This window comes from Oncorhynchus tshawytscha, linkage group LG05, assembly GCF_018296145.1.
Source record: "Oncorhynchus tshawytscha isolate Ot180627B linkage group LG05, Otsh_v2.0, whole genome shotgun sequence".
Classification (NCBI taxonomy): Eukaryota; Metazoa; Chordata; class Actinopteri; order Salmoniformes; family Salmonidae; genus Oncorhynchus; species Oncorhynchus tshawytscha.
This window is the reverse complement of record NC_056433.1, coordinates 60,943,241-60,956,924: the sequence shown is the minus strand read 5'-3', so window position 1 is coordinate 60,956,924 and position 13,684 is coordinate 60,943,241. Positions and strand designations below refer to the sequence as shown.

Genomic DNA, 13,684 nt, shown 5'->3' with positions numbered 1-13,684 from the left:
GATCTTAAACCTAACGCTAACCACACTGCTAACCCTATCTAGGGGTGAAATGGCTCAGTTCTGCCTCCAGGACAAGCCTCATGACAATAAACATCAATCTGCACTTGTACATGTTATACAATCAGTGGAAGCTCCTCAGAGGAGGAAGGGGAGGACCATCCTCCTCAGTGAATTTCATTTTTTTTAAAGGTAAAATATTTTAAAAGTTATCCTTTTTAGATTAAACTATACTAAATATAATCATGTCACCAAATAATTGATTAAAACACATTATTTTGCAAAGGTCTACAGCACCATGGTGTAGCCGGAGGACACCTAGCTTCCATACTCCTCTAGGTACATTGACCTCAATACAAGACCTAGGAGGCTAATGGTTCTCACCCCCTTCCATAGACTTACACAGTAATTATGACAACTTCCAGGGGACATTCTCCAACCTATCAGAGCTCTTGCAGCATGAAGTGACATGTTGTCCACACAATCAAAGGATCAGATAAGTAATCTAGTACTAAAAGCATAAGCTTGGTGAGTAAGAGAGAGAAAGACAATGGTTGAATAGTTTTGAACAAATTAATTTATTCCAAAATGAAGAAGCAAGAGAGAAATTTATATAGATAGAAATGGTCCTTTTTTTCTTACTTTCAGTTTCACTTACTTAGCTAGCAAATACAGCTACATAGTTTAGCCTACTGAAACACCCTGCCCAAACAGGGGGATGCTATGTTAGCTACCTGGCTATGATTATCCAACACAACACTTGAACTCTCCAAGTCAAACTTTTGGCTTCATTAATTTATTGCCACCGGGGCCGACAGTGTAACTGCTTACTGACTGTACACTGTAACATTACTGTAACATTCCTGCATGACACTAAAGAGGCCTTTCTACTGACTCTGAAAAGCACTAAAAGAAAGATGCCCAGGGTCCCTGCTCATCTGTGTGAACGTTCCTTAGGCATGCTGCAAGGAGGCATAAGGACTGCAGATGTGGCCAGGGCAATACATTGCAATGTCCGTACTGTGAGACGCGTAAGACAGGACGGACAGGTGATCGTCCTCGCAGTGGCACACCACGTGTAACAACACCTGCACAGGATCTGTACATCCGAACATCACACATACGGGACAGGTACAGGATGGCAACAACAACTGCCCGAGTTATACCAGATACACACAATCCTTCCATCAGTGCTCAGACTGACCGCAGTAGTCTGAGAGAGGCCGGACTAAGGGCTTGTAGGCCTGTTGTAAGGCAGGTCCTCACCAGACATCACCGACAACCACGTCGCCTATGGGCACAAACCCACCGTCCCTGGAACAGTACTGGCAAAAAGTGCTCTTCACTGACGAGTCGCGGTTTTGTCTCACCAGGGGTGATGGTCGGATTCACGTTTATCGTCAAAGGAATGAGCGTAACACCGAGGCCTGTACTCTGGAGCGAGATCAATTTGGAGGGGAGGGTCCGTCATGGTCTGGGGGCGGTGTGTCAAAGCATCATCGGACTGAGCTTGTTGTCATTGCAGGCAATCTCAATGCTGTGCGTTACAGGTAAGACATCCTCCTCCCTCATGTGGTACCCTTCCTGCAGGCTCATCCTGACATGACCCTCCAGCATGACAATGCCACCAGCCATACTGCTCGTTCTGTGGGTGATTTCCTGCAAGACAGGAATATCAGTGTTCTGCCATGGCCAGCAAAGAGCCCGGATTTCAATCCCACTGAGCACGAATGGGACCTGTTGGATTGGAAGGTGAGGGCTAGGGCCATTCTCCCCAAGAAATGTCCGGGAACTTGCAGGTGCCTTGGTGGAAGAGTGGGGTAACATCTGACAGCAAGAACGGGCAAATCTGGTGCAGTCCATGAGTAGAAGATGCGCTGCAGTTCTTAATGCAGCTGGTGGCCACACCAGATACTGACTGTTACTTTTGATTTTGACCCCCACTTTGTCCAGGGACACATTATTCCATTTCTGTTAGTCACATGTCTTGTTCATACAAATATTTACACATGTTAAGTTTGGTGAAAATAAACACCGTTTTTTTCATTTCTTAGCTATGTTGACTAGGATGTTACTTTAGCTAATATGGTGATAACGATGTAGGCTGTGTGTAGCGGTTTGGCTTGGAAAGGTTTTTCTACCTAGTCATATACTGTACAACCGATGAATTTTGCATTGAAGTCCACAAGCGATGGGACGAGGTGAGAGGAGTAGAGCACATAGATGTGAGAAGGAATATAACATGGCTGTGTGTTTACGTGTGATCAGCGGTGTATTCATTCCACCGATACTGTTGAAAAATGTTTCGCAAACGGAACAAAACGGGGATAAACATGCTTGAATTTGTCCAATAGAAACTCTTGTTTGCAACTGTTGGACTAATGATTACATTCTATATAAGCTAGATGCAGGCAAGAGCATGCAAGGCAGTACTGCCTGGCCATTTGTTACTGTCTGTCACCTCAAATTTGTCTCTCAACCTGTGTGCACCTACGTTATAAACTTTCATTCATAGGCTAGTGTTATGACTGTCCTGTGAGGATCCAAATAGGTCAGATCAGCTTGGCAATGGAAGATTTCAACCAGACCCTCTCTCACCCACAGGAAAGTGTAACAACTATATGTACGAAGTTTCCATGCTTTACATTGTGTATGAAATATCAAACATTATGAAAGTGTTTTGGTTAAGAGCGGGATGTGAAACTATAAGAGGAAATTGTTTTTATAACTTTGTATAAGTAAGTAGTCACCGCCCCCTTGAGTGAGGTCAGAGTGTGTCAGCCTCACAAACTGCCCCTTTTGAAGAACTGTATAAAATGATGGGTTAAGAATTACCATATCAGACCAGAGAGGAGTTGAGCTGCAGCTCACGTCCAAAGTGGTTCGAACTCTGAAATCTCAACACAAGGTAGAGACAATAACGTCACCTCCCGGACAATCACTGGTACGGCTGATTAGCTGTCCTAAGTAAAGTATCTACAAAAGCTCATTTAAGTGGCCCTCCAAGATGGCGTAGCAGTCAGACATCTTGTTGTGTCGTGTCCCTTGTATATATCCTTTTTTTAACATATTTTTCTTCGCATATCTTTAAAAACATTTTGCTAAACCTCAACTTCTAAATACTCTCCTGCAACCCGCCTCACCCAATGTAGCGCGGATCTGCTTTTTTTTCAAAAGTATTTATATTTACTTCGGATCCGGAACCCCTCAACTGAAGCTAGCCAGCTAACTACCAGCTATCAGTCAGCAAACCATTGCTAGCGGTCTTCAGCTAACCGGTCATCAGCTAACCTTTAGCTCGGAAAGCTCTCGCCAGTTCGAAAAACGCGACTCTAACCAGAGCATAACGTACCTATTATTTTTTATCCCCGGATTCCCACCGGATTCCCACCACAAACGGAACATTTTCAGCTGGATCTGCACAACTAGCTAACTAGCTAACCGCAACCCCGGATGATTACTCCTGGATAGCGTTTCCATCCACTTAGCTTGAAGCTAGCCCGGCCAGAGCTCCTGTGCTACCACCGAAGCATACTCCTGGGCTACAATATCCGGACCCACGACCGGTCTATCGATGTAACCGCATGGTTCACTAACTACTTTGCAGACAGAGTTCAGTGTGTCAAATCGGAGGGCATGCTGTCCGGTCCTCTGGCAGTCTCTATGGGGGTGCCACAGGGTTCAATTCTCGGGCCGACTCTTTTCTCTGTATATATCAATGATGTTGCTCTTGCTGCGGGCGATTCCCTGATCCACCTCTACGCAGACGACACCATTCTATATACTTCCGGCCCGTCCTTGGACACTGTGCTATCTAACCTCCAAATGAGCTTCAATGCCATACAACACTCCTTCCGTGGCCTCCAACTGCTCTTAAACGCTAGTAAAACCAAATCCATGCTTTTCAACCGTTCGCTGCCTGCACCCGCACGCCTGACTAGCATCACCACCCTGGATGGTTCCGACCTTGAATATGTGGACATCTATAAGTACCTAGGTGTCTGGCTAGACTGTAAACTCTCCTTCCAGACTCATATCAAACATCTCCAATCGAAAATAAAATGTAGAGTCGGCTTTCTATTCCGCAACAAAGCCTCCTTCACTCACGCCGCCAAACTTACCCTAGTAAAACTGACTATTCTACCGATCCTCGACTTCGGCGATGTCATCTACAAAATTGCTTCCAACACTCTACTCAGCAAACTGGATGCAGTTTATCACAGTGCCATCCGTTTTGTCACTAAAGCACCTTATACCACCCACCACTGCGACCTGTATGCTCTAGTCGGCTGGCCCTCGCTAAATATTCGTCGCCAGACCCACTGGCTCCAGGTCATCTACAAGTCCATGCTAGGTAAAGCTCCGCCTTATCTCAGTTCACTGGTCACGATGGCAACACCCACCCGTAGCACGCGCTCCAGCAGGTGACCAGCTCTCACTGATCATCCCTAAAGCCAACACCTCATTTGGCCGCCTTTTGTTCCAGTTCTCTGCTGCCTGTGACTGGAACGAATTGCAAAAATCGCTGAAGTTGGAGACTTTTATCTCCCTCACCAACTTCAAACATCTGCTATCTGAGCAGCTAACCGATCGCTGCAGCTGTACATAGTCTATCGGTAAATAGCCCACCCATTTTTACCTACCTCATCCCCATACTGTTTTTATTTATTTACTTTTCTGCTCTTTTGTACACCAATATCTCTACCTGTACATGACCATCTGATCATTTATCACTCCAGTGTTAATCTGCAAAATTGTAATTATTCGCCTACCTCCTTATGCCTTTTGCACACAATGTATATAGACTCCACTGAACATTACTGATATACTGAGTGGCAAGTCAAGATATCTGCTGGTTTTATTGGTCTTTTTTTCTACTGTGTTATTGACTTGTTAATTGTTTACTCCATGTGTAACTCTGTGTTGTCTGTTCACACTGCTATGCTTTATCTTGGCCAGGTCGAAGTTGCAAATGAGAACTTGTTCTCAACTAGCCTACCTGGTTAAATAAAGGTGGAAAAAAAAAATTGAACCATTCTACTCCATTCTAATTCTACTCTTCAAACCATCCTACTCTTCTCAAATCACTGTATTCTACTACTCTCATCACCAATGGGAACTGTCGACACGGCTGGCTAGCCTATCTTCCAAGGAGCATCTTCCAGAGTGAACAACAGTAGAAGATTGGGGGGGCCTTTGGGACAATCAGAGCCTTACAAGCATGCTGCGGAAAGGCCTAACACCCTTCCTAAGAAGGCCTGGTTCCGACAGAGATAAATTGCGAACGAAAGCATTCACACGTAAATAAATGTATGACTTCTTACTCCAAACGGGTTCGTGTGCAAAGTATATGATTACTGTGAGAGTAGTTCCTAAAATGTACCAACGATAAGTGTCTCTTTCTCTCTCCATCTCCTTTGTAATAAGCAGCCATATTGTGTCAGTAGCTAGGGACCTGTTTCTAATGTATTAAGTGTGTATGTTTATCCTGTGTTATCATTTAGTTAGCTAGTAAATAAATAATTAAAGCAATTTGTGTAGTACTGAATCATAAGTAAGGCTGGGTTTTTTGCAGATGCAAGGAGGTTACTACGGTTCAGAATGATGATATGATAAGAGGTTATGATTCATTCGTTGACTGTCACCCAATATGCTGTAATAGAAATATGGCCATGCTCATGAAAACAAATCGTCCTCCCTCATCTTAAACAGCACTAACTGCCACTGTACAATAGTATATAATATCCACTCAAGATACAAGACACTGTATACATGTAGCATTTGTAGAGAGAGCAATCCTGAAGAACCGCTAAACGCATATTAATAAACATACTCAAATTAGGCATCTCCCAAGACGCATCGCTAATAGAAATGGGGTCAGACACTTTCCATGTCCCTCTTAAAGATCCTCAGGCAAGCCCAGGGTTACAGCAGCTAACATGTTAGGGCCAGCAGCTAACATGTTAGTCGGGCCAATGGGCAGGCCAGCCGTGAACTAACAGAAAGGAAAGAGACGCAGACTAATGAAACAAATTATCTGCGGTATTTGTTTCAGGGAGAATACATAAATAAGCATGAAAAACAATAATCCTCAACACCGGGCCACACGCAATGATTAAATTAAAAAAACTGCAGAACCAATTATTTCAGCAAGAACAAAAGGCAGCGGTGAAGATGGTTGAAAGGGTAAACAATGGGAAGAACATGGCTGGCTGCATCTGCTCCCGGAGCCCTGCCTGGTGCAATATCACGCTGACATGCTGCGTGCTCAGGCCTAGCATAGGAGGAGCAGTGGAACCTGGGCTGTTTACCTGGCTAATGCCCAGACAGCGGTGGTAGATCACTTTCCTCTATTGCTCTACCTACTGTTGGGAGATCAACAGATGCTTTCAAGGCCAGCTGGGTTCTGATACAGGGAGTCATTAAGCACAATAAAAGCCATCCTGATTTAGACATGTTATTAACTCCTTTATTAGCCTTGGCTTTAACTACTAAAAGGTCATATTTGTGAGCTTCAACAATTCTGGAATTCAAAGGATGCTTAACGATGGATTGGACCAGAGAATGTGTTGAGGCCATAAGGTTCACGCCAACACTACAGTGCGCAGGGCTGTGTTTTAAATAGGTCTTATGTGAGTTGATGCGCGGCCAGACTGTGGTCTTATACAGGAGTCCATGATGAGTATGATTCGGCCCATAAATTCAGAGCAATTCTGATAATGATGCGCTGACAGCAGAGTTCCATTATTCCATTAAGGCGTCTTACAAAACCCTGACACATCTGCACACACACACGGAGGCAGCCCGAGAAACGGCCCCTGGCCAAATCCATCCCGCGCTACACCCAAACCGATAAATAAAGCTCACGTCAGCCACTCTGCATATTTCGGGCTCCTTATGACTCTGCATGCCTTTCCTGACAAAGAAAAACAAATCATCAGGTGGCAAGAAAAAAAAAATACCAAGAACCCAAAAGGTGCAATAATGTTGGCAGGATCATTAGTGGGAGAGAAAAGCACCACTAGCATTCTCTCTCCCAGTCTTTCTCTCTCTCGCTCTCTTTCTCCCGTTCTCTCTCGTCCTCTTTTCTGCTCTCCTCTAATTGTCAGGTTAATTAGGAGGAGTAGCAGCAGCACCCCCCCCCACACACACACACACACACGAGATGAAGGGGCCACGATGACAGGGCCCCTCTGTTACTTCCTATTGCACATTCACACACAGTCCTGACTACAAAAGGGCCACAGAGGCCAAGGCACTTCTGGGCCTTGTTAGACAGGCCCTTGATTGGCTGGTCAGATGAGCAGAGAGCAGGCTTGTCACACATCACACAGCGTCTGCTTTGCTCCTGTAACGTTACTCTGCTCATCTCATTCAGCAGAGCTGAGTGGTTTGATCCGCTTACCCCACCGCCACAGGGGTAAATACAAACACTGAGGAAAATGTCAACAAGACTCTTTGTGATGCTAAAAAGATACATCTGATTAAATATGCTCCCATTTTTCCTGTAGCACCAAACCACAGCCTCTTAGCTTGACAGGAGAACCAGCATTAGTGAAAACACAGCCACACCACTTACCTGATCATCACCAAAACTGGTGCTTTTAAATCTTCACATGAACACTATCAACATGAAACCAGTCCAGAGGAATCAGGCCTAATGTTTTACAATTCCAATTATTATCGTTGCTAGTTTAAATTCAGGAGGCATTCAAGTTGTTGCCAAATTGTTCACAATAAAAACATCTGACATACCACGTTTTCTAATATTCATAATTTGTACAAATAAAGACTTGTTATGGAGAGAAATCAATTTGGAAATAGTTGCTTTATGGGGACAAAAGCTGGGGCTCATGCTGGGGGCTGGTCATAAAGTATTCATGGTTATAATTATACCCCATATTTACTATCATCTTAAATCTTGTGCCTCCAAGCTCGGTTTCCTTTGACACATATTGCTGCTGGTGTGAGTGAAAGGAGGATATTGCCACAGAGTTGTGTGCATTAAAGCCTTGATGCTTTTCAGGAGGGGTAAATCACCATATGAAGCGAGAATAAGGATATTCATGAAAACAAATGACAGCATAATCTCATTGAGGGTGAAACCATAGCACCTCCGTTTCACTCTGTTTCACACTGTCCCCCCAAGGCAAAGAAAAAGCATTGATGGGCTCCTACTGTCCGGTATATATATATATATATATATATATATATATATATATATATATATATATATATATATATATATAGGTAGCTAGTGTGGGGGATTAGTGATAAGGACAAAATCTGGAAAACCTTACCTAATACTCCAAGCCGGTAGTTCACTGTGATGACGATAACATTGCCGTAACTTGCCAAGATGCTGCCGTCAAACATATTCCCAGTGCCCTCCATGTAGGATCCCCCATGGATAAATACCATCACTGGCTTGGGGCTACCGCTTTCACGGATGTCTGCAAGGGGAAGGAAATGATTAAAGGACAAATTAAAATGACAGCTGGAGATGCAATCTAAATTGTGGACGCTTTAGTTTTCTCATAATTTCGGACACATTGACTTAGCTTTGAGACAATTTCTGCTTTGCACGTGATACCGTTCATTTCATACGTGACAAGTATGACATGTTCCTGGTGATTGAAAATTCCATATTAATCTTGTTTTTTGTTTCAGGAAATTTTATGGGCTCTTATTTTTGGGGGGCCAATAAACTGAAATTAAAGAAGCGTAGAGATTAAAACTGACATTTCAATTTAAGCGGCACAGGTGGCTAGTTTTATCAGTAACGTAGAATCTAATAAACAAGATTGAACCTAAATGTTTTAATGATTAACATTCTTCAAGAAAAGTTTTTAATTCAATTTCAGACATCCAACGTTTCCCTTTAACAAAGTGTTACGCTTACTGAACTTTGCATAATGACATCAACTCAATTGATGCCGTCTTTGAGGGAGGACATCTAGTTTGGCCGCTGGGTTTGAATTAAATGGAGGATAAGGAGGGATACTAAAAAATAGGCTTCTGATTACTTTTATATTCCACAAAGGAGACAGACGTTTCATCTTGGGTGCAAAATATCCACATTCATGTTCAATATCTTATCGATGTTTGGTGTCAGGGGACACTTGCAGGAGGTCTCAGAGCTAAGGAAAGTAATTAAATAGTAAAGAAAGTAGGATGGCATCTTCCACAATGCCTTTATGGCAAAACATGAGGCTGTATTTGCAAAATGCAAGCCCATCTCTGTTCTTTTAGTTGATTTTCTTCCTCCCACTCTGTCTTTCTCTTTCCTTCGCTCTCTTTCTTACATTTCCAGTGAAAGCGGGAAGAAAATGCCAGGGCACCTCTAATCCTCACGTCTTCAGTAGGCAATCCATAACTTCTAGAATATTGATGAGGACTGAGCAGCTGCTGAGTGCATGTGTATGCGCGTGTGTGTGTGTGTGCACGCAAAAGCATACGTTTTTGGTGAAAGAAAGAGAGAACAAGAGAGGGGGGAGAGAAATAGGGAAAGAGTGGGAGATACTGTAAAGAGAGAGATCCGGAGGGCAAATCTAAATTATTTTCATAAATTGCGCATCAGAATCCTAACATCTTCCATTCACTTTGATTAATTAATTGAATCACAAAAGAGCAGCTGGATTCACGCAAGTGTGTAAACTAGAGCAGCATTGAGACAGGAGAGTAATACCCGATCTCTCCATATAGTTACAAACATAACAGCAAGGTAAATGATTAAATATGTCAAATAAAACTAGGACTGAAGACTAACTGGAAAGATTGCGTGTCTGTTTGTCTGTCTATGTCAATGCATGGTTTCATGCGTACATGTGAAAGTGAAATATTCATACAGTGCATATGTTGCCCCCCTCTGTCTCTTGTGTGGGTGCCCACAGCAGATTAAAGTGACACACATCTGGTCACAGAGGGTTATGGCTACAGTGTCTGTCAGGATGTCCATTACATCATTCATGTCATTCACAGTCCTTTATGCTGTTTGTTATTGTGTTCACTTCATCTTTGTGAGTGGCAAAAGCAAGTGCACATTCTAAATCCTTTGGAGGGATTCCAGGCTTCTCTGACAGAGGTCAAACCATTTTAAACCTCCATCAATGAGGAATAGATGCCAGGGAATTGTGTGTGCTGGCTTTTGAGAATAGATGGCAATTCAGCCATTTGTTCTAAACTGGGACTACTAATCATAGGGTTGGGTCATGCATCCTACGTGGACACCATGGCATGCTAGGCTAATCCTAGCTGTAGGTAAGGTACAGAGGTAAGTGAGGACAGGTGCATTCCTATACAGGCGCTCACATCACAAAAGACTAGCTATAAAAGCACTGCACTGGATCTCCATCCAATGCCAAATCTGGATGGCCTTGCTAACAAGCTACTGTATAAAGAGAATGTCCCTGTCACAATCCTCCTGAGGACAAAGGTTTCCATCCATTACAAATCCACAGGTGGAGTGGCACCTACAGAGAACTGCACATCTTACATTCCATGACATTGAGGTTCCATGGCAGTGTGTTGTTGTTGTTATTTGATTACATATCTCTGTTGTGGCAATAGGTTAAATGTCAAAAGAGCACCGCCAGTGAGATATCAAGCCGATTGGTCCTTGGGCCATTTCATTCACACATCTCAATGCGTTGGTTTTAACAGCATATTGTCTTCTGTCTTAGAGAGGATTATTAGTCTGGCCTGGATTCTTTATCAAGTGAATACTTGAGAGGCTGGCTGGGATTTCACTGTATATTTGTGTCTCTAATCTTTTGATGTGTGTACTCAGGAAATCGCAAGTTGCTGCAGATCAAAGATAGCTGCCGCATTCCTAGTTTAGTTTTCTGTAATTGGTGCTTATTTCACCAGATTATACAGGAGATGTGCATTATTAAGACTGTGTTCTGTCATTAAGTAGGAAGTTAACTTTCTCACTTTCTCTTTGAATAACTTAATTTGGGGTTATTTGAGTACTTTCTTCAGTCTGTTACTTTTCAGTGAGAAGCCCATTTTAGATTTGTTGATTTAAACATTTGGCCTTGATTCCTAGGTTTGCATAACTGTGCCATAATGTACTTGAATTTGTGTAAAATAGTGATGAAGAGGCCTCGTTAGGAAGGGATTTGTGATCAATATGTTACAGGTCTTTGCCCATAACGATCCAGGAACATCCATACATGTTGCATAGGAAACTTACAGTTTTTTTACAACACAACTGAAGGTGACTTATGTGTTAGGATTGATCAGGGTATCAAATTCCCCAGGGTTGTTATAGTATATTTTATTTTGGAAAAGGAAAAGAGTTGTGAAAAATCATGCAAAAAGGTGTTACGATTTAATTGAAGGGTTAATAGTTACTCTCTTTTAGATGGGATGCAACATGTATTTATTTGTTTACAAAATGTAAAAAGAATTCAAGCAAAAACCTATGTTAGATTATTAACAATTAAGTACTCTGGAATGATGTGCGACATTAAACATACTCTTAAAACATCAAGCAAAAAAGACAAAACACATCCAGCAAAAATTACGGAGAAAAAAAATCTTCACTTTCAAAAAAAGGACAAGAAATGTAAAAAAAAAATCAAAGAGGAAAAATTGGAGGGTTCCTTGTCATGCAAATCAGTTTGGCATCAAAAAATACCTTCATCCTCCGCCCCGTCATTATCACCTAAATCATCATTGTGTTTCTTTGTAAGGGGACCTAGGATCAAGAATGGAGAAGATGGAGGAAACAGATAATACAAGAACACACAAACCTTAAAAACGCTCAAAAGAGAAAGAAATCTTAAGTGATTTTCCCTGTGAAAACTTTTACTGAAAGAGAAAGAATGTAAACAATATCATACACATTTGTGGAGCTTGGTAGCTATGAGATAGTAAGACTTTTGTTACAAAGTACTGTAACAAAACAAAAAGGATCTTCAAAATAGGACCCTTTCTTTCAAAAAGATTCAAGAATGTAAGATAAGTCGTTCCCAGTAAAACAGATAGGGTCCTATAGGGTCACAGCTTTACCTCATGTCATTCTCACCCTCATGTCATTCTCAAGTAAACAGACAAAAGCATAATTGTTATGGATGTTTGTGAGGATGTCTTCTAACATTATGTTCCAATAAGTAGCCCACGTCTGTGAATGTTAATGTGCTAAAAGAGAATACTCCAGATTGAATCATTAGTGGACTCATACTATGTAAATATGTAAAATAGAACCTAAATTAAGTAATTTCATTGTAGGATCACAGAGTGCCAGAATGCAAATGGAAAAAGTTCATGTATTAAGTGGCTCCAAACACACAGAGGTTAATTGCTTAATTCTCCCTCATTGGCAAAATAATAAAGCAGGAAATAGGTCAGACTGCAGCAGAATAAAACCAAGACAGGATTCATTTAGTGAGTAACAGCACAAAGACCGCAGCAATGGACTGTACTATAAACACGACACAGATGGACAAACAGATAGACAGGCACACAGAAAGACAGACGGGGGCACAGAAAGACACACAGGCACACAGAAAGACAGACGGGGGGGCACAGAAAGACAGACGGGGGCACACACAGACACACAAGGTTGACAAAGCGCTAGTCTAGACACATGCGAGCTAGATCAAGCATGTGTAAGCAGAGAGCAGCACATGAAAGAGTGAGATACACAGTATGACCAATGAAAGAAGCCTTCCCACACATCACTCAAACTCATCCTGCTTATGATCATGCTCCTTCATGACAATACAGTACAGGAAAACCAAAACAGGGAAGCAATGAGAGACAGGGATGGGAGGGGGAAATGGAAATGCTCTGTTTTCTGTTCATTCTATTAAAATAGTCCAGTCATTTATATTCCTCATGTCTTGTAGCCAGAACGCTAGAGCAGTAGGCAATGGCATGACACCTCTATAATTTGTAGCAACATTCTGGAGAAGAAAACAGAGGTTATTCAACACTGGAGAGAACATTTGGCGTAAACATCCTGTTTCACCCAGCAGCCATGCTGAGATTGATTTTGTGAGATACATGACAAAAAATGAAAACAGTTAAGAGTAAAGTACACTGTAGCCTACCTTATCGGAACACATCATTAAACCATCACATTCTCATAAGCTAAGGTAAGGCTTATAAAGCAACTGAACGGAGATGCTGGAGCAAGGCACTGCAGTGCCCTGTGACATGACTGTGCATGGCTGTCCCCTATCTGAGGGGATGGTTGGATCATATCAGTCAGGACGGCAACATGACAGCATGCTGTCAGCATCACGTCACTCCTAAACTCCAAGTGACTGAGGGCCAGGCCCTGCACACTGACTTTTCAACCCCTCTGACCCCCTTGGAGTACTGAGCGCCTCAACACTTTTGTGTCGCACCTGGCTCCACTGCACTGATTAGGGAGACTCTGTTTTTCTGTCTTTCCCAGTATTTATTTTCTCTTTCTCCCTTTACCTCAGTCTACCTTTCTCTCCCTCTATTTACTCTGCCTCTCCGTCTGTCTAACTGCCAAACTGTTTTCCTGTGCCGTTGTCTCTGTCCCTCTGTCCCCCCCCCCCCACACACACACACACTGTCTGTCTCACCAGTAATGCTGTCTCCCAGTCAGATGATAAATTGATTTATTACTGCAGCCTAGCTCTTACACACCCCTTCCAAATGAATTTCCATATCCCTCGTTGTGCCGATATTGATTTGTGTTCAT

At 42.5% G+C, this 13,684-nt stretch overlaps 1 protein-coding gene across 3 annotated transcripts in view; it reads right to left on the bottom strand.

Moving 5' to 3' along the window:
* The window catches only part of nlgn1 (neuroligin 1), a 342,762-nt gene that overhangs the window by 180,489 nt on the left and 148,589 nt on the right, over positions 1-13,684 (bottom strand). For 2 of the 3 annotated variants that reach the window (XM_024421686.2, XM_024421685.2), the window contains exons 3-4: positions 11,642-11,701; positions 8,298-8,450 (exon numbers count right to left, since the gene is read on the bottom strand). In XM_024421686.2, the coding sequence (XP_024277454.1) occupies positions 8,298-8,450; positions 11,642-11,701 (213 nt within the window). The remainder of the gene's footprint in view (positions 1-8,297; positions 8,451-11,641; positions 11,702-13,684) is intronic. The other variant, XM_024421687.2, reaches the window with a different exon arrangement.